The sequence below is a fragment of the Artibeus jamaicensis genome, unplaced genomic scaffold (assembly GCF_021234435.1).
Source record: "Artibeus jamaicensis isolate MK-2021 breed Jamaican fruit bat unplaced genomic scaffold, CSHL_Jam_final scaffold_369, whole genome shotgun sequence".
Taxonomy (NCBI): domain Eukaryota; kingdom Metazoa; phylum Chordata; class Mammalia; order Chiroptera; family Phyllostomidae; genus Artibeus; species Artibeus jamaicensis.
The window spans coordinates 9,311,210-9,333,866 of record NW_026522042.1 but is presented as its reverse complement, the minus strand read 5'-3'; the positions used below and the strand labels follow the sequence as shown (position 1 = coordinate 9,333,866).

The following is a 22,657-nucleotide window of genomic DNA, read 5'->3' as shown; positions in this document are numbered from 1 at the left end:
ACTACCAGCTAGCCAGGCTATAATTAATCTTTTTAAATACTAGTTAGAAAAAAATAGATTAAAAATGCATATAGAAAAAATGACTTATGTAAATGAATACAAATCTAACTTTATTTTGGGACTTTGGGGTCATTTGACTAAAATAAAATAAGCCAAGAATTAGATTATCTAATTTGAGAATTACACAATTTCTTATGGTCTCCTCTTCCTTCCTTGGTCCATCTTTCCATTAATTTCACTGCTTATTTGAAAGAGATAGGGTGATAAAGAATAAATTAAAAATTTATTTTTAGAAATCTATTGCAGTTTTTATTTCTATATTAATTTCATGCCACTATGATTAAAAAACAATAGAAAATCATTCAATACTTAGTTCATTATTTTTCCTTTAAGGGGTTGTATCTCAATTAGGTATGACATTTTAAAAATGACAACATTTGAAAAGATGCAAATATACTTCAATAACTTACCTACACTGAGCAGTGCTTCTATAAACTCTTCAGTCACAACAGGTACAGGAAGACGAAATATATCATAAAGCACTTCAAGAAGACCTCGCTACAAGTGCAAATAAATACAGTTCATTTACTTTTCTGGAAAAAATATCTGCTTAAAGATGTTATGAATATCTTATTCACAAAATTAAAAACTGAAAAAACAATATACATCTGAGCTATGCTCAATAAAAAATTAATTACAAAATGCTTATTACATACATGATTTAATCTTTTCAATAAATCTTCAGTAACCCCATTATACATGTGAAGAAACAGATTTAAAGGTTAAAAGTAATATGCCCAAGGTCACAGAACTATAAATAATAAAACTAGTCAAATCTTTGTTGGTCAGATTCCAAAGGCTATGTTATTTCATCATCTCCTGAGTAAGAAGTCAACTGAATTGTCTCAACCTCTAGTGGCTTCTAGCTGCCTCAATCTTTCTACCTGTAACCACATCCTTCCATTTCCATTGTCTAAATGTTTTTTAGTTTACACTTTAAGTGAGGCACCCCTGGCTAATATTTTCTAATACTACTGCTCAATTCCAAATTTAGTTTACATAAACAAGAAAGAAAGAAAGAAAGAAAGAAAGAAAGAAAGAAAGAAAGAAAGAAAGAAAGAGAAAAAAAATTTGTTTCTTTGAACAAAATTAAATACACTGAAGAGGAAATGAAAAAGTTAATGTTTCCCTCCAATTTTTATTTGGTAATTTGTTTTGACTGTATAACACAAATTCTTATGCATTAATAATTTATAAATACATCTAAAAAATGAGCATATATGTATAATACATATAGGCTGTCCAGAAAGTATCCATCCTTGTACTATGAAAAAGAGACATTTATTGAAGAAGATACAAGAAATATTATACATAGGACAATGATACTTCAGTCCCCTTCAAAAAGGTAGCGTGGGACCTCACACAGTTTTCCCAGTCACCATCAGGTGCCCAGTCATACATTCCTGAATTGATCAACAGTTTGAAACCTCTTCCCTCTCAAAGGTGATTTTAGTTTTGGGAAAAGCCAGAAGTTGCAGGGTACCAAATCTGGGCTATAAGGGGGACTGAGTCAATTGGGTGATTTGATGTTTCACCAAAAAAACTCTGTATAAGATGTGATGCATTATCAGGCACATTGTCTGTGATGAGGCTGCCAATCACCAGCTGCCCACACCTGCAGCCTTCTGAATCTTCCAAATAGTTTCCACAGAGGTATGTTCAAGCTTAAGGCAAAATCTGATGTGGATCTCTGTTGCTCTACTCGCTCAGTCATTTTGAATGCAATGGTCACACAGTGCACATGCTCACTCAACGGTGTCTACACCCCCACTGACTAGTGCAGTGAAGTTGCCATTGTTCTTCTGGGCCGTCAAGTTATGTAGATGTTGCGCAAATTGTTCTTGTTATATAACAATGGCTGGAATTTTTCTGGACTACACACACACACACACACACACACACACAATGTACATGTATATACACACACCCATGTATATACATATATACACAACCCAATTTTAATCAAACCCCCTTATATTATAAAATCATGTTAAAAGTCTGAAGATGCGTAAATATCAGTTACTTTTTCCTAAATATAATTCTGCATTGCTTGAACCTATTACAATGAGAATGCCTTTCTGTACTGTTTGCATATTTAATGAATAAAGCATAATTAACTTATTTTAAACCCAATTTTAGTACAGCCACAGTTCCTAACAGCAGTATGTCTAATGGTTCATATTATACTTAAGAGTCAACTAAGTTGTAAATATTTATTGATGTATTTTTTAAATGCTCTATGATACAGATTAACAATTCTTGAGGAAAAAGCATCCCTGAAATAAGCTTTTTATAATCAGCATAACTTTTACCTACCCTTATTTCCATATTTGGTATGCAAAGTACTCCAATTAAAGACTGAATGCCAGAGTTTCCAGGTTTACATAAATTAATAATACCTAAAGAAAATTAAAAAAAATCATTGACATAAAGTTCAAAAAAAATTTTAGTAATATATCCCTAATATAAAAATCTGTGATGTTTTTCCAAGCTCAACTATACTATTATATTATTTGGGTATCACAAGTGATAGCATATTTCAAACATTCTCTGAATTGCCTACTATAATTTTATTTTACTTCCTTCTTCTATCTGTTTTATACCCCCAAAAGTTTATAATAACTGACTTATGACTCCCATTTATTGATGAGTGATTATCAGGAAATAAAAATATTGGAGAGAGTAAGGTCTTTCTCCCTCATTTAATGCATCCTTAAACTAAAGTGAAAAACCCTGCTTGGCATTAGTCTTTTAAAAGTTTAGACAAGCAACCTATCAGATGCAGAGTTCAAAACACTGGTGATCAGAATGCACAAAGAACTCACGAACACAACAAAAACATAAGGGAAACAATGAAAGTTACACTAAATGAAATAAAGAAAAAGCGTTTTATTAGAACAGCAGATAGAAAAAAGAATTTTTTAAAAATGAGAGACTTAGGAACCTCTGGGGCAACTTTAAAACGTACCAACATCTGAATCACAGGAACAGCAGAAAGACAAGAGAAAGAACAAAAAATTTAAAACTTATTTAAAAAAAATAATGAAGGAAAACTTCCCTAATTTGGTGAAGGAAATAGATATCCAAGCCCAGGAAGCACAGAGTCCAAAACAATGTGGACCCAAAGACGACCACACCAAGACACATCACAATTAAAATACCAAAGGTTAAAGATAAAGAGATAATCTTGAAAGCAGCAAGAGAAGAGCAGAGGGTTACCTATAAAGGAGTGCCCATAAGACTATCAGCCAATTTCTCAGAAGAAACTTAGCAGGCTAGAAAGGACTGGGGCAAGAAGTATTCAAAGTGATGAAAAGCAAAGACCTACAACCAAGATTACTCTGCAAAGCTATCATTTTGAATGGAAGGGCAGATAAAGTACTTCCCAGACATTGTAAAGCTAAAGGAGTTCATCATCACCAAGCCATTATTACGTGAAATGTTAAAGAGACTTATTTTAAAGAAAAGATGATCAAAACTATGAATATTAAGAAGGCAACAAATTCACAACTATCAACAGCTGAATCTAAAAAAAGAAACTAAACAATCGTAACAGGAACAGAATCACAGATATGGAGATCATTTAGAGGGTTATCAGTGGGGAGGGGAAAAGGGGAGAATGGGGAAAAGGTACAAGGATTAAGAAATATAATTGGTAAGTACAAAATAGACAGGGGGGTGTCAAAAATACTACAGGAAATGAAAAAGCCAAAGAACTTATATGCCCAACTCACGGACATGAACTAAGGGGGGAGATGCTGGAGGAAAGAGGGATACTGGGTAGAGGGGACAAAGGGGCAAAACCAGGACAAGTATAAGAGCATAATCAATAAAATATATATTTTTAAAAGTTTATTAATCTTAAAATCTAACTTTTAGCATAGAAAAGTGAAACTGACAGACTTCAAATAAATTGTATGGATCAAAATTTTAAGTGAGAGAACTGAATCAAATAATTTTAACCATATTAATATCATGTTACAAAAGAAGATGTGTGAATAGTCAATAAAGCGTTCAATATCATTTGTCATTGGGGAAATGCAAATTCCATTCACAATTAGATACCACTACACACCCAGCAAAATGGCTAAAATTAAAGACCAATAACACCAAATGCTGACAAGGATGCAGATCAACTGGAACTCACATACACTGATTACAGCAGTATAAAACAGTGTAAGTATTTTAGGAAAAAGACTGACAATTTTTTGTAAAACTAAACATACATCTACCTTGTTACCCAGTAATTCCATTTGGGTATTTACCCAGGAGAAATGAAAGTTCACATCTGCAAAAAGAAGTGCATAAAACTGCTCATGGCACCCCTATTAACAATAGTCAAAGCTGGAAACAGATTAGGTGTTCACTAACAAGAGGCGAACTAAACACACTGTGATAAATTTACCCCAGGGAATACTACTCAGCAATAAAATGGAACACATTACTGGTATATGCAACAACATGAATGAATCTCAAAATCAAAGTGAGTGAAAGGAAAGCCTTACATTAAAGCAAAAATATACTATGATTCCACTTATATGACATTTCAGTCAGAACAGGCAAAGCTGACTGCTATGAAAATAAACAGAACAACGGTTACTTCTCATGGGTGTTGGCTTAGGGATTAACCAGGGAGGGGCATGAGAGAACCTTCTGGGGTGGTGGTAATGTTCTATATCCTATAAAGGGTTTGGGTACATGCATGTAAGCATTTGTGAAAACTCATTAAACAGACTCAAGATTTGTGATGTAAGGGGAAATTTTACCTAAAAACACAAAGCTACAGAAACAAACAAAAATAATCAGTGAGGGCCATAAACAAATATTGAATTCTAGGTAACAGTCTTCATACTCAAGTGTTTAGGAGTCAAGAGTATTAAAATATGCAACTTCCTGTGAAATGCATAAGAATAATGTAGGAGGACTGATGAATTCACGGCGGGATGGGCAGATGAACAAATAAGCAATGAAGTAAATAGAGCAAAATTTAGGTGGTGAAAGAATATGGGTGTTCACCGTACACTTTTGCAGTGCATTTGAAATTTCTGATAATAAAATGTTGGAGGAAATGTTTTTAAAAAGTCGTATAGAACTCTGCCCTGGCTGGTGTAGCTCAGTGGATTGAGCACCAGCTGCAAACCAAAGGGTCACCATTTAGATTCCCAGTCAGGGCACATGCCTGGGTTGCAGGCCAGGTCCCCAGTGGGGGCCATGTGAGAGGCAACCACACATTGACGCTTCTCTCCCTTTCTTTCTCCCTCTCTCCCTCTCCCTCTGAAAAATAAATCAATAAACTTGAAAAAGAAAAAAAGAAAAAAAAAGTCGTATAGAACTCTGAAGTTCTATTACTTTTAAGTACTTATATCAGTATTCTTCAAACTTTGATGTCTGATGTAATGTGAGAGGTTACAGATTAAGATACAGTCTTTACAGATCATACTCCATACTAATAGTTTTGGAAAGCAGGCAGTTCCAACTCCTGAAGAAACTGCGTTCCAGAGCTCATTTGTCAATCACTTATTTGGATTTTGAAATCTATTATATATAATAGAAATAACATCACGAGTATAAAGAAGCTCATCTACCTCATAAACAGTACCCGTTTCTAATGATGGATCAGTATGAAAGGCCACAGGACAGAGGCAAGAATGGTAGAAGGAACGTTTAAGAGAGGCAAGGAAGGAGAGTGGCAGAGATTAGCGACAGTGACAGGGAGAGCAGAGCCTGGAGGGAGAATGAGAAGACAGTAACCAGGCTGCCCTGGTGGTTAAAGCCAGAGAGAATTCATGGTTTGGTGACGCAGGCACAGCTCTAATGGCAAGGAAGGTAAAGGCCAGGAAAGGGTGACAGCCATAGCTACGGACAACAGAGTGAGTTCTGGAGCAAGGGCAGTGACACCTAAGCTTGGCAGGAGGGCTGTGCTGGTTCCACACTGAAATAGTGTGTGCAGGCTGGCTAAGTATAAGAAAGAATGTGTGACATTGGGCCCTTGTAAATGCTAGTTTATCCCGAGGGCGAGGGAAATCGGCAGCCATCAGGCACACATGGCATAAGTGGAATTTTCACCAAAGCTCAGAGAGGTCAGAGGAAGTCCCTATAAACACACTGGCCAGGGGCCAAAGGCTGGGAAAGTAATTTGCATGAAAAAGATATGTTTGTTAGAGTTATCTAGGTCTGTTGAAGTATTTAGGGAAATTTTCTAGTTCTGCTTACTGCTATACTCCTTTGTATGCTATTCCTTAAATTACTCTACAAAGAGGAAGAAGATAATTACTAATATAATTGGTGCCATTAAATTTTAAAAAAATGTTTGCTTTTTATTCCCCAGAAAGATAAAACATGCATAATCCATCTTCTAAAGAAATTTAAGAGTACTAATGACCTACCCTTGCTTATTTGGTATTAATGACATTTTGTATTATACTTTTAGGTAACAAAAGTATAGATCATATTTAACTTTCTTAATTGGCCAGGCAATTGTGAGTATATAGACTTACAAATAGTCAATTTTAATGATTTTGTACAAATTCCGTTAGCTCTAAAAATAACATAGAAGGTGAGACTAGAATAATATCTAAACTAGATTCTGCAATAATAATTTAACATTTGAAAGCATAGTGAAGTTTTTCTTACATAAGAGAGTGTTGTACGGCAGCACTGACTAACTTACCTGCCCATGACCGGAATGTTGCTATGATTCCCATTTTACTGGATAGAAACCTTGCTTCTCTGTCTTCTCTGGGTGCAGTAGGTGGACGGCAGCAGGGGTGAGGAGGTCAAAGAAAAGAATAAAACGTTAAAACAAAAAGTGAGTTTTTCCTGGTACTATAGCAGAATGAGCACTATTGTTAGTTAACATTTAAGTATTTACACAGGAAATTAAACATGTTAAAAAACAAAGATCAGAACTGTCTCAAAGTGAAAGACCCAATAACATAAGGACCCCCTTCCAATTTCAGATCCACAACAGTTTAAAGTTATACATTTTGACTTTTTAATTTAGTTCCATGTTTCCTGCTTTTAAAAAAAGTATTCTTAGATAGCTCATCACTTTTAATTGAGAATTAGACAGACAACACCAGTTGCTTAATAAGCATTTCTGCCCGAACTCTAAAATACCCGCATCACCTCAAGATGTCATGTCCTAACCTGTGGATCTTGCGTGTATGATTTTACTGTCGTGAGTGCGGTTCTGTTCATATTGTACAGCCCAGCAGACCATAAGTTAGGTTTGACCTGACTAAAGAGTTTTCTCAAGCTGGTAAGTCTGAGATTCAATTCAAGCACAAGGATTTGAGGGATTCCTCGAGTCTGAAGACGGAGGGAACCAGGTGACAAAGAAAGAGGCTGGCCTCTGGAAGCTGACAGCAGGCTCCAGCTGACAGCAAGGAATCGGAGTTCTAAATTGTGTAACAGCAAGAAAGTAAATGCTGACAGCAACCTGAATAAGGTTGAAAATGGATTTCTCCCCATGACCTCCAGACAATAGCCACATGGGACTTCTGAGCTACTGAACTGGGAGCTGATAAAAGGATGTTATTTTAACATGCTACGTTTGTGGTAACTTGTCATGCAGCAATAGAAAATATGTATGCTCTGCGTCAACAAAGAGAATGTCTAAGTAACATAAGAAAAAGCCAAGAAAGGGGTCTAAAAACCTTCAATTCATAACTTGGCAGAAAGAGGTTTGAGAAGTCTTAAATAGAGAACATCTATTTTGATTTCTTAGCTAGGTCATGATATGTTAGAATGTGAGGAGTCCATTGTGATGGAGGTGATTAAAGATATACAACCATTTTTTTTTTAATTCAAGGGAAAAATGAAAAACAACAAAAACATCCCTATTTCACAATGTTCCATAACTTAGTAATTTTAATATTTACTATCTATCAAAATAAGTATGCCTGCAACCAACAATCCTACCAGAAAAACACCTCATAGCATATTTACAGGAATTGTGTCATTTGCAAAATCTTCAGATAGTACATTATTTGATGCCTACTCAATTAAAAAGCTATCCCAGAATATCTAGTGAACTACGTGCTTTTTCTCTCCCAAACAACTCTGAAAATTATCCTGCCTCATTTTTAGAAAACAATCTTTACTCTATATCCTTTTACTTCCCTTTTAACCTTACTCTCAATATTCTACCTATGCTATCTTGCTGTTTACTCAACTTGTTAATAGGGCAGCACTTCATTCCATCCTTGTTATTTTATTCTTTTATTCTCTCAATGTAATTATACTAAAAAAAATATAAACAATAAAAAAAGACCTAGGTTTCTACTGCAGCCTAATTTATCTTTTTATATATAAAATTAGTCTTTAAATATCTCAAAGTTTACCTTTAATTTTTTAAACCACAGTTAATTACATTATCAGAGACTTACGACATAATTCCATGAAATACTAAACTAACTCAAACTCACACTGCCCTGACTCTACATGCAATCGGGCAAATTTAAAACTTGATTAGCAACATACACATCACCTTTTAAATGACTAGGAACAAACGATACTTACTTGAGCTGTCCTTCAGCTGTATCTGGACTATGTCTGTAGTGAAAATCAGTATAGGGTGCTAAAATGCGCTAATAAAAAAAGCAGAAAAAATTAGTGCCCTTATTGTAAAATGCATTCTATGTGTAACAAGTTAAAATTAATTCCACTTCCCTATATCTTTAATTGGGTAAACTGTTTGAGAGACTTATTTCTTTAAACTCGTCGTCAAGAAATATACAATTTTTTAAATATGGAAATTGAATTTTTAAAATTTTAAACTGAAGTGTAATACACATATACATATAAAAAATGCACAAATCATAAATGTACGACTTGACGGATGTTCTCAAACTAGGTACACTCTCCTGCAGCCAGCAGCAGGTGGAGAACACACCAGCAGCCTCAAAACCTCCTTACTTCCCCTCGGTACTAAGAAGTCACTACCAACTCTGGGATTACTATCCTGACCCGCAACACCATGACTTAGTTTTGTCCACTTCTGAACGTTATTGAAATGGTTTTGTTTTATAAATTACATTCTCCTCTGTTGCTATTATAAAGAAATCCAAGCTATTTTTTGTGTACTGCTCCTATATTCAGCAACCTTGCTACATTCACTTATTTTAGAGCTTTAACCACTCTAACTCATTTGCAATATGTCAGTGCCTACTGCATTATTGTGAATTTTAATTTTAAACTCAATTTAAATTATGAAAGATGTAACTAACTGCTTCTGACAATCAGTATTTTTCTAAATTTTTAGTTACATGTGTACTTTTTATGGCATTTTTCATTCCTTCCTACACTTGTTTAGATCACATTCCTTCTGACTGAGGACTCCCTCTAGCCTTTCTTTCTTTGTGCCTGCCTTATTTTATAAATAATAATAAATATTTATTATCTCACATGGTTTCTGTGACTCAGGAATCTGAGAGAGCTTAGCTCTGCAGTTACAACTCAGGGTCCTCCCATAAGCTTCAAAATGTTGATTGGGGCAGGAGCATTCTGAAGGCTTGATGGGAGCTGGAGGATCTGCTTCAGGACAGATTACTCACAAGGTGCTAGTTGTTGGCAACTGGGCTCAGTTCCTCCCCACAACGCACAGGAAGGCGATCCAAGAAGAGTAATGTTTCTTTATATTCCCTTGGGTCTATAGTCTGAAAAATCTTTATTTTACCTTTGTTTTGGAAAGTCATTTTCTCTGGGCATTATTTTAGCATTATTTTCTTTCAGCACTCTAGAGATTCAGTTCTACTTTCTGCTGGTTTCCATTAATTCTGTCATGGGAAATCAGCTATCGGACTTGCTCCTTTGAAAGTATTGTCTTTTTTTCTAAAGATGCTCTTCAGATTTTTATTGGTCTTGGTTTTCAACAATGTTACCATAATGTGCCTACATATTGTTTTCTTTGTATTATCTCATTTGGAATTTTCTGAACTTTGCAAACATGAAGTGAAGTTTCATTAGTTTTAGAAGCTAAAGTTTTGGTCATTGACTCTGGATATTTGCTTCTGACTATTTTGTGTCTCTTCTCCCAAGACAACAATTATGTTTTATCCCTTTTTGTTCTATCGCTTTCTTTTCCCAAATTATGCCTTACTCTGAATATTTTTTTCTGACTTTTCTTGCAGTTTATCAGTGGTATCTTCTTGCCCAAAATGAATTTTTAACTTCATTGAGCTCAGAATTTCAGAATTTCCATTTGACTCATTTTGTATATTATAATTATCTGGTGAAATTCTCCATTATCTCATCTATTTTCTTCCTCTTTTTCTCCATTTTTCTGAACAAATGAATCATAGTTGTTTTAAGTCCTTTCCCTCTAACTGCAACATTCTGGATCACCTTTGGGAGTACTTGTGCACAATATATTTTGTTTGGGTTTTCAGTTGCACAGACTTTATCTTTTTGTATGACATTCCGTCAAAGTCCTGATGGATTGTCAGACAGGTTGAATTTTATAATCCAAGTGATGTTATCACCATCAGATCGTTTATCTTTTCCACTGTTTGTCGGTAGGTTAAGGAGGCTGATTGTTTTTTCTGATCACCAAGTTAAATTGAGACTATGTTGCAATTTTGATAAGATAGAGTACATTTTGGGTTTCCTTTCCTAAAGTACAGCCCTCTAGTGCTTTCAATGGAGAGCTTAACAAGTATTTTTCTCCTTGGTGCTGACTGGATTTATTTTTTATTTCATAAAAATAAAAAATCTTAGTTTTGATCTAAGATCTTTAGCTATTCATCTATGATAGCTTCAGATTTTAGGGAATGTCACGCACGGAAAATCAGCTATGAAATACCCAGCTTTGTCACTTTAATATCACACACTACTGTTCAATGCTCCTCCAAGTTTTTCTGATGCCAGCAAAAGCCTATGTGGATTTTCAGATACTAATTATATCCTAATCAGTAAGTGGACCAAGGGGAAAAAGGCAATTGCATAATCAGCATGAATTCACTACTCCTTTAAAGACCTTTACCCTTCTGCCCATGGCCCCTTCTCCTGGGAGGCCTTTGCATCCTATGCTTGGAGACTACAGCATATTCCCCTGTGCTGTCCTCAGGGTTTGACATGGTAGCCTCTGTCCTGCAGAGGTGCTCATTTCATCAAACGTCTGGGGGGATAAGTCAGACTTGGTCTAGGGACTTTACATGTCTCTTGGCTTGTCATGCCTTGTTATGCCATAACCCCCCAGGACTACCAAATACTCTGGTCTTCTACCTAAGCCTCAGTCACATTCTCAGGCTCTGGCCTGTGCCCGAAATCTGCAAGTACCCCCAAGGGCATCTCTAGATCTTCAGGGAAACTCTCCAAGTACCTTCCTTCCTTACAACTTCACTCCCATCTGCAATAAAATAAATAAACACACAAACAAACTTCACTCCCTCTGGTCTTTCTTGGTTTAACAGCTCTACACCGCTCGAAATAGATGATTTCCATCATTATCCAGCTTTTCCAGTTTTCCACAGCAGATGTTATGAACTACCCTATCCCACTCTGAAGTGTAAGTTTAATAAGTGTTTTCTAAATTTACTATAAAATTATAATTATTGTACAACCTTTACAGAGTTTCTACTCTATTAACATTATTGTATTAAATCTTCATTTCTTTTTCTGTCTGAGATTAAAACATATTACATGTAATATAAATAGAAGCCAAGGTAAATTTTAAAAACCATTTCTAACAGGAAGGAGCTGTGGGCCCAATAACAGACAGTAGCACTGAAAATGGTTCCTGTGTATGTAGAAAAGGGAACCGATTATTAATTTAGAATGAAACTCATAAAATATAATTAATATAAATGAGGACAATATTCTCTTAAGAGCAGATTCTACAATGAAGAAGAGGATGATAAACTAGAAGATGATGATACTGAGTAATTTCCAAGGTAACCAGTATTTGAATATTTATTATGTGCTAGGTACTAAATAAGATATTTTACATATATCAGAATATATGAAAAGCACCAAGACATACTGCCCAGCTCATTTAAGGCTTTACATTAGTGTTAGCTGCTGCTATTACTGCTACTACTGCAGCTTCTACTAAATACTACTACTACTGTTATTATTATAGTACTCACTCTTCACAACTCTTCAGGACAAAAACCATGACCTTCATTTTACTGAGGGAAAAAATAGGTCCAAGAGAGGCTAAGCCCTGGCCAGTATGGCTCAGTTGGTTGGAGCGTCATCCTGTAACCAAAGGGTTGCAGGTTCGATTCCTGGTCAGACCATATATCTAGGCTGTGGGCTTGACCTCCTCGCCCCTCCCCACGGTCTAAGCACCTATGGGAGGCAACCAATCGATGCTTCTCTCTCACATTGATGTTTCCCTCTCTCCCATCTTCTCTAAGAAGCAACAAGAAAGTGTTCTTGGGTGAGGAAATACATACATACATACAGGCTAATAACTAGCCCCAAATCATAAAGTTAGCAAGTAATACAAAAAAGTCAAAACTAGATCTGCATATGCTCTCAATTGCTATGCTATTCTCGGGAGATCTGAGTAAAAACAAAAAGAACAAATTTTTGTGGTTTTAAAGTACAAGATATAAGCAAAGATACAATCATGTACTTAAACATCTAATACATTATTTGAAAAAGTTTCACTTACATAAAGGCTTTTTAATCTGCTATATAATTATACAGGAACAAAAAACCAGGCCTATACTTACTACCTTTCTTCATTGTAATCATCTCACCAATTTTAAGATTCTAGTTTTTCTACTTGATAAAATAAAACTTAAACCTAAACATACAGCAAAATACGAAAAATGCCAATTTATTCCCATTGAATTACCAAGAATAATGTATTTAAAAATCACATATTAAGAGGAATATTGTACTTAAATTTGTTAGTATGATACAGGCTGATATCAATGTTATAATCTCAAATATTTCTAATAGCCCCAATAAAGGCACAATTATAACATTTAAGACAAGTTTTACATAAAACAATTTAGAAAGGCAAACTACAGAAAATAAATCTTTTATACCTTGCATAATTTTAACCCAAATACAAACAAATTGAGTTCACAATTTGTAATGATTAACAATATGGTACCTGCACACGAATAAATGGTAAGAATATAGTTTGTGATAATTCTGTTCCAACTTTCACAGTGTACTTTTTAAAAGAGTATGTATTATTTTATATTAACTAGAAAAAACAATGAATTAGTAAAAAAATTTTTTTAAAGGATGTACATGTATCCTATTTCTTTCAAGTATACATGGTGATTATTTTCTAATAAGCAGTTCTAAATTCAAAGACTTTTAGCATGGTTTAATAAATAAACAGTATATAATTAGCAGGAGCTATTTACACACAACACACTAAAGTCTTTAAAAAGAAACAGTTTTCTTAAATAAATAGGTAAATGCCTATGTAACCTTGCTTGTGCTTTAATTTGCTTAGTAAAATTTTCATAGTTAAAAAAATAAACTTCACTTTATACAATGAGGAAATATTCTGAGAATTAATATTTTTCAATTCAGTCCAAAATGAATGAGCTATAAAATACTGCTGGGAATAAGTCAATCTTAGAAAATTTAGGTTTGATAATGCTGTACTGCATCTACTAACTTTAAAATTTCAAAGTAAGAGTTTGTATTTAAAGGTATATTTTAAAACTAAAAAAGAATATTAAAGTGCCTACCTCTAATTCTACGTCAGCTCGCACATATTTTCGGGTCTTTGGATGATTAAGGAGGTGCAAAATTGTAGTAATGAGGGCCTCATTTATTCGACTTAACTGGCAATCAATCACATTTTTCAAGATGGTGTTTAGTCCACCTCGAAGGGCCACCACCTCTGGATTCTGAAGTGCTAAAATAAAAAAGAAAAACTTAATATATTATATAGGGTATAATTAATAAAATATAATCAGAATCTGGGGTTTCATTTTAAAACAATTTTCTTTCTGACTTGAAAATCTTTCTAGTCAAGGACATTGAAAGGGGCATGTGGATAAAATGCACCTAAACAAGAGTCACCGAATATACTTCCCCAAACTCTTCTTTATGTCGCTGATTGTTTTTCCATATTCTTTATTCCTATTTTACTGAAACTGTTCTTCTTTCCCATGAATTGCAAGGACTTTTTATATGAGATTATAAGCACTCTATTTGTTTCAATTTTTTTATTGAATTTACAATTTTACTTTAGATTTTAAACTCAGATTTTAAGCTTAGGAACTCCTTTGTTTCGAAGATCAAGCACTTTGTTGTATGCGTGTACAAATGTATATGTTTTAGTGAGTTTGTGATGAACATTTCAGTTTTGAATTTGTCAGAAAATTCAGTTTGGCTTAATATGATAAACAAATTTATTTTAAAATGTTAATCAATTATCACAGCGTGCTTCATAAACTGATTTTTATACTTTTGATATACTAAAGTTTTCTAAATGTCAGGGTCTGCAAGCTCTTGATTCTTTTTTGTTTTTCTGTCTCTTCATAACTAGCAGAATAGTTTTTTTCTATCTCTTCATAATTAGAATAGTTTTCTTAAAATATATTAGAAAAAATATTCCTTTCCAATCCATTTAAATTTTTTCAAGAATGTTTTCATGGTCGAATCTCTCTTGTTAATTCTAGTTGAATTGTAGAATTAGGTTTCTCTTCTGATTTTCTCTAAAGTTTATAATAGCTAAATATAGTAAAATGAACATACCTTTATGATTACAGTTCGAAAACTTTTGAAAAATTGTCTACACCCTTGTAACCAATACCTCAATAAAGGTACAGAACCTTCACCAAACTACAGGTTCCCTCAGACCACTCTTTTATCTTTTCCCTCCACCACAAAGGTAACGAACGTTCTCACTTCTACACACAGATTACCTGTGTCTTCTTGATAATCAAGTGGACAAATTCAAAAAGTAAAAAGTACTCCCGAAACACAACACATAAGTCATATACATTTCTTACCAAGTTTATTTGTTGTACATAGTTTTATTTTCTACTTTGGAAATAGTACAATTGTTTTGTTAGATTTACCGATTATTGTTGAAACATGAAGTAAATCTATGAAAGCTGTATTTTCACTCTCAGTGTCCCAAATCCTTAGGTTTTGTTTCTCAGGTGATTCAGCGTGTCCAAGCTATACATTCTACAAGGTTAAGAGAGTCTTCTCTCCAGTATGTAAACTTCATTTATTACTTTGTCCTACTAAGCCTGCTAGAAATTTTTAAACATTAACTAATAGCTAAATAGTATAGTATTTGTTCAGATCCACAATTAAGTGCTGATTTCAGATAAATATTCTAGAATGTTATCCAAATAGCCTTCTAATGATTTACTTTATATTTCTGTATAGGTATGTGAGTATATGTGTATTTGTGGGTATATGCAGATAGATGCTAGTTCTATTAAAAATTGGTAATTTCCATATTTACTCTCTCAACTTACACTATATAGGACTTATCTGTTCCTTGAAAAAATTTCTTTTTAAGACAAAACTACCTAGATGAGTCTTCTTGGAGGCAATTATTTTATAAAGTACTTCAATGGCTTTTGATTATCATGTTTAATATCTTTTTGAGTCACCTGGATATTAAATTTTCTCTGAAAATCCATTCACTTTAGTAACATTTCCAAATATTTACAAAAACTACTCCATAATTTAAAAACTATTATGTTCTCTTTATTTCTAAATTAACCCTTTATTTCTCTAATCTTCTCAGTATTCAAATATTATGTATGTTTGCATAGCTATATATTTTTTCTTCTTCCAATGAACACTGATTAGATTAAATAATCTATCTTGTTCTCTAAGACTCAATTTCATTGTTCCTTTCCTCTGCTTCCTAGTAATTAATTTTTCCCTTCTCTTTCTATTTTGTGGGTACACTCAATTATATTCATTACTTTTTGCTTAATTATAAAAGCATTTTATTATAAATTAACTCTGAGTATAACTTTCTAAGAATCTCACAGATTGATATGTGGTCAAATTTTTATTTTCAAAACTTTCTTAATAAATTTTACTTAGGTTCTAAAGTTAACAGGTATTATAGACAGTATTTTTAAATCCTTGATGGACAGCTCTTTTGTTTCAGTTTAAAATTTTGTTATTAATTCTTTTTTTATATCAAGAGTCAAGGTAGCCTACACCGCTTCTACTTTTAGTGGCAAAAAATACTATCTTCTTATTTAAAATACGTATCTTTGGTTATAAGTGAGGTTGAAATTTTAAAATATGTTGACTTGCCATGCATTTGAGGATTATTTATTTTTCCTGTTGATCTGCATATAAATAAGTTATTTACTTATCACGTTTGTTACATTTATTTTTCCTTTGTTCTAGCACTACAGTATGTTTTCTTGCCTCCTTATAATATAATCTATAGCTGCTGAAATCTGATTTCCTTTGTAACTCAAAATTCCTCTTCCATTTTTTTCTGTTTTTCCCATTTAACTCTTTAATGTTTTGTATTTAGAATTCCCTTTTTTGTCAAAATATATAATGGACTGTTCATTGTTTTTAACCTACATCATGATATAGAATAGTTAGCTAATGTCTGAGAGCCAGAATTTAAGAAATTTCATTGCAATTACCAAAATTTGGACAATTCTGATACACTAAATTTCATGATGAAGAAAATGCTAAAATTTACAGTTTCAAGGTCATTTTGAAATTATTTGTTAAAAACAGCAAGTCCTCTACTCCCCTATGAAGAATGCCCTACCTTCTCATATCACTGTACCAACAACTCAAGAATTCATGTATTAAAGGCATTAAGAAAAATTGTATGTTTTCTAAAATACTGTATTTTCATTATTCAAAGAAAATTCTAACCTAGTTCACAGATAATAGCAATGCATGCTCGAACCATTCTGTCTCTTTCTTGAAGTCCATCATTTCCAACTGCTATTAATGAGTTGGCCAAGGAGCTAGGAAACAAGGAAGCATTCACAGTAATCATCTGTAACAGGGAGAAATGAGAAAAAGAAGTTACTTACTTCAAAATATATTTTTAAAACGTACTTTGTCTGAATTGACATTTTTAAGACCATAGAGCAGGGGGGTCAAAGTCATTTTCACTGGGGGCCATATCAGCCTTGTAGTTACCTTCAAAGGACTGAATGTAATTTCAGGATTGTGTAAATGTAACCACTCCTTAACAAGTGAGAGCTTGGTGCTGCTGCCAGGTAAGAACAAGGTGTAGGGCTGGATAAAACAAAGTGGAGGGCTAGATTCAACCTGCGGGCCTTGTGTTTGCCACCTATATCCTAGAGTATTTATAAGATTCAGGGATCAATTTTAATCATCAACTTCACATAAACGTTTCAAAGAATTAATATAAATAATAATTGATGTAACTGAGGTTAATACCATTACTATGCCAAAATGTTTTGGGTTTTCCCCCCTAATAGTACAGACCATAAATTAGTTGACCAACAAGATGTAACACTTCTGAAATTCTAAGCTCCTCTGGAAGAAAATCTAGTTTAAACAACTTCTCAATGCCTAGACAAAGTAAATTAGTAGGCACAACAGCTGTCAACATACTACTATACTATTACATTTCTGGCTCTCTTCCCAATATACCATATACTCATTTACTTCATTATGTCTACTCTCCCCCCATCAAACTCACTGATTTGTCCCCTCATCCTTTCTCACTTTGCTCTAATAAATGCCTAATCATCTCCCTATCTCTAACATCACTTACTGTTATACCAAAGGCAAACTTAATAATCTATAAACTCTTTAATATTTCAAAAAAAATCATGACAGAAATAGTATGCATCTGGTAATAAACTTTGGATAAATTTCACTTCAAATGGAAAGTTTAAATGGTAATAACATATTTGGAAAACTGAAAAAAGGTAACATACATTTATCTTCAGTTTGCAAAACACAAAGGAAACACATTGTGTAGTCAATGACTGTGTAATAAATAAAGACTATCTGATAGATGAAGTATTGCAAAATAAGCCCTTGAAGTGGAAAGTAGAAGAAAACATTTTCTTCTGTCTGGGTGGTGATAAAGTATTAGGGATAATTAACATCCTGTCCTGGATTTTATTACACTTACAATCCTATTCAAAAGTGAGACTTGTGCTATGAAACAATTAGAAGATATAATATAAATGAATTAAAGATACCCAGTTAATTCCTATTATAAAGGGCCAAAGGAACAACCTGTATTGGCTCGCGTACTTATAAATGGTTTATGTTGTTTAAGTAGCATTATATAATATTACAAAGTTCAAATAAAATAATAGAATAGACAACCACAAAATAGATTTCCAGTAACTATAGAATTGACAAAAGTTTTCACATTCATTTCTGAATCAGTATTTTCCATTAATCAAAAATGTTGGACAAAGAGAGAAAGAAAAGAAAAAGGAGGTATAAAAAACTGATCTTCCTGGATGAGGAAATTCTAACCCTTATGATATTAATTTATATTTTAATACTTATTATGCTTATTATTATTATTATGCTTATAAGGAACTGAGAAAACTTCTCCCCAAAATAAAACATAATGTACTCTGAAAAGAGCTAGCTAGGAAACCAGGTTGAGTGGCTTTCGGAGCTCAATCTCAATTAGTAAACTGTCATCTTGGCCAAATCAATCTTCTCAATGCTTTTGTTTCCTCATTTGTAAAAAAGGATGTGTATAACCCAATGCTTTCTAGAATTTAAAGTATAAAATCCTCCTCTATAAAGCTAAAGTGTTATAAAAAAGGATATTTATGAAAAGGATACCTGTAATTCATTTTTTTTACCAATGAAATCTCTGTTTTGTGGGAAATACATGCAAAAAAACTTAAATTCTATGCAAATGAGAAAATACTTTTCTCATAAATCATTGAATACTCAAAAATGTCATAGAATTTATTTCTACTGAAATAAAAGTTTACTCATCTTTTTGGGCATGACAGGAGAGATACACCTGGTTGGCCAAAAAGTTTGTTTTTCCGTAAGATGGATCTACTAGCACTTAGTTGTCTTTAACTTCATTTGAAATGATTTTGTTAGATTGTACTGTGACAGCTATCATATCAGTGAACATTAAAAAAAGCCTCATCAAACTGGTGAGTTTTTGTGCAGCCATTTTAATACTGATGATGGAAGAAAATATGCAACATTTTTGGCGTATTATGTTTTATTATTTCAAGAAAGGTAAAAACACAACTAAACTGCAAAAGGAAATTTGTGCAGTGTATGGAGAAGGTGCTGTGAGTGATTGAATGAATCAGAAGTGATTTGCACAGTTTTTTTGGTAGTACTGACATTTTAGCCAATAATTCTTTGCTGTGGGGCTGTCTTATGCATTGGAAGATGTTTAGCAGCACCCCTGGCCTCTACCCATAGAAACCAATAGTGGGAGACAACCAACACACTCAAAATACCCAAATCAATAAAGTTATTGGTGAAAATAAAAAATGTGTCTTTTGGCCAACCCAATAAATTAAAGATCATGAGTAGGTAATAGTTCATAAACTGCTATAAAGGAATTAGAAAGACAGAAGACCTGGAAGGGGAGTATCTGAAATCTGAGCTGAGACTGAAAAAAATACAGCGTAGAAAACATAAAAATGAAAGGGAGGGAGGGGGGATGGCTGGGATGGGGGGACTGGTGGGTGGTAGATGCAGACAACTGTAATTAAACAACAACAACACAATAAATAAATAAATAAAAATAATACAAAGTGAAAAGAATAAGAAAGCAATAATGGTAAGAGTGGCATAGGAAACTAGTCTACATGAATAATGGCACAATGAGACAGGTCCTACTTAGCTGGACCAGAAGTTGGCTCTGCATGCCAAGGTAAACAGATTGTGCTTAATAACAAAAACAACTGTGGGTCAATACAGGTTTGGAAATCCAAAGAACTAAGGTCTTGCATTGGATCTGGAAATGTCTTGCTATGAATCAAGGGCAAATAATTTCCTTAAATGAATCTTTTTTCAACTGTAAAAAAACAAATAAAAGAAACTGATATATTAACCTCTTGTTCCATGGATAAAGAAATGAGAGATGAGGAAAATGATGACTTAGAATTTAAATAGGATAATGAAAAGCAAGAGCTGAGCAGTGAAAAACTACATAGATAATTACAGAATTAAAAATCAGAAAGACTGCTTGGACTGGAAAGACAGGGAAAAAAGATATTTAAAAAGAAAGAAAAAAATAAAACAAAAATGTTCCAAATGATTGAAGTGAAAGAGAAAAGTAACAAGAGTATTCCTTAATTATTCATAGAACAAGTTAACCTAAAGCAACAAATATGTTTACTTTTCTTATAAAATATAGAAGAAAAAATTTACAGAAAAACTTTAAACTTCTTTGAATGCATACAAAAAACTGTCAGCGACCCAGCAGTTATATTATTATCATTAATTTCTATTAGCTCAGTTGCCAAGATGTTACTAAAAAAAAAATAAAGGTTTGCTTTGGTTGTTAAAAGTACTAATAAAATTATAGTTCTCTGGCCAATAGAGGACACTGTTTATTCAGCAAATGTGCTTTCCTTTTAACTTCTTTTATGTTTTTATCTTTTAAAAAATTGTTATCCTATTATAGTTGTCCCAATTTTTCCCCTTTGCCCTCCTCCCTCCTTTGACCCAGGGATTCCACTGCTGATAATACACCTTAAGAATCCCAAGTCACCAATTCAAAAGAACTTGCACCCTTATGTTGATACAATAGCTAAGTGCTGAAAACAGCCCTTTTAACTGCTATCAGTTAAACCAAGGAGGATCCCTGTGCCACAACTCTCCCTCTGACCTATATTCTACCACCAGGTATGAGTAATTTTCCTGTTCCTGGATTCACAAATAGTATCTGCCATAAGTTACTATGTACTTCAAAAGATAACACAATAGAGTGCATTTTTGTTATGGCATTAGTAAATTGTTTCCAAGAATCTGTTTACTTTGATTGGCTATTTTATAAACTGTAATGGGTACAAAACATATTACAAAATAAAAATAAAATATTCTCTAATTCAAATAGCTATATTTCATTGTTTCAATCCATTTGGAGTTGTAATTTCTTATGAATGCAATTTCTAGGGCAACAGTTGTCAAAGTGTGGTCCAGGAAACTGAGGATCTCTGGGACGTTTTCAGGCATTCTGCAAAGTTAAAACTATTTTCATTAATAAAACAAAAACATTACTCATATTTTTTTACTCTCATTCTTTTACAAGTATATACTAAAGTTTTCCAGAGGTCCCAATGCACGTGAAATCACAACAGACTGAATGCAAAAGCAAATATGATAATCCAGCTATCCTCTATCAAAACAAACATTACAGAGGTTTGCAAAAATCTAATATAATGTCACCCTACTCATTACTTTTCTTTTTAGCAAATAGTTATTTTATTAAAATGTTATTTATGTTTACGTGTAATGAATTTATAATTTTCATGTTAATATATTCTAATTTCTTAATTTATATCCTAGTATGATAAATATTGACGCATATAATGCCAATAACCACAAAGCCATTCTAGGTTCTTCAGAACCAATTTTGTTTTCTTGAATTCTCAAAATCATGGTGGTAGGAGAGACTGTATGAGTAAGTAAAAATCATAAATCTAATTTTTACACTTAAATTTAGAGTCATAGTCTCAATATAAGTTTACCTATAACAGATATTCACAATCTCCAATACCACTCATAACATAACTGCAAACATCTCTTAAGACGTCTCATCCATTTACTTTTTCCTTACTATGTTCACCATTGGATAATTACTAACCCCAAGCTAGACAACTGGAAGAAAAAGGAAAATGGAAACCTAGTTAATGTATAAACTCAACATTGTACCATTCTGGAGCATGCACTGAATTCCAAGGCGGGGAAGGAGCTAAAAAATTTAATTGCTAAATAATTTTAGATGTTTTTACATCAAAACATACATACACTTCATGAGTCTTAGGAATGTTTAGAATCAAACACAATACTTGAAATGAAACATGATAAAATTCTTACAGCATATCCTATCCGAGTTAACTACCTCTCAGTTCACTCTTCCTCTGCCCCTAGGAAGGGGCCCCTCATTACCTACTCATGATCTTTTACATCACATTCACATTAAACTACAACAAAAATTCCTTGAAGGCCTCGCATCAGAAGCACTATGATTACTCTTAACATATTCTCTTGAGGAGTTTAGATTTTGACCTTTTATCATGTACAAAGGCCTGGCCTGCTTATTACAACTGCCTACAGATTGTATCCTAATTCATGTTCAAAATGGCTGTAACTATCTGTGGCATTCATTTAACAGTATTAACTCCAAGAGTACACTTAAGAGAAAATCAGAGGAGAGAGCAAGTAGTCCTCTTTTCTCAATAACATATCAAAGCAATTTCATTTACTTGTCCACTAAAGGGAGAAATATTCTTCACAATGTACATTTAAAAAATATTATCCTAGCTATACCCAATCACATAGACTCATTACACAAAATGTTTATTCTTACCTTGAAGTTTAACAGAACTATTTAACCATATAATTTAAACAATGTTTAATGAGAATTTAGCCTTTAAATGTTAACAGAAAGATTTCACAAAACAGTGTAAATCTAAAAATGTGAAACACTTCACACGAACCCCACAAA

General features: G+C 33.3%; 1 protein-coding gene across 4 annotated transcripts in view; it reads right to left on the bottom strand.

Annotated features, from left to right (window-relative positions):
• Nucleotides 1-22,657, bottom strand: part of RICTOR (RPTOR independent companion of MTOR complex 2) — a 100,187-nt gene that overhangs the window by 35,407 nt on the left and 42,123 nt on the right. For 3 of the 4 annotated variants that reach the window (XM_037138538.2, XM_037138539.2, XM_037138540.2), the window contains 6 exons: nt 16,870-16,996; nt 13,728-13,897; nt 8,584-8,651; nt 6,731-6,798; nt 2,377-2,459; nt 471-558 (listed from right to left, as the gene is read on the bottom strand). In XM_037138538.2, the coding sequence (XP_036994433.2) occupies nt 471-558; nt 2,377-2,459; nt 6,731-6,798; nt 8,584-8,651; nt 13,728-13,897; nt 16,870-16,996 (604 nt within the window). Of the gene's footprint in view, nt 1-470; nt 559-2,376; nt 2,460-6,730; nt 6,799-8,583; nt 8,652-13,727; nt 13,898-16,869; nt 16,997-17,142; nt 20,287-22,657 lie in introns of those variants that run through there. The other variant, XM_053657288.1, reaches the window with a different exon arrangement.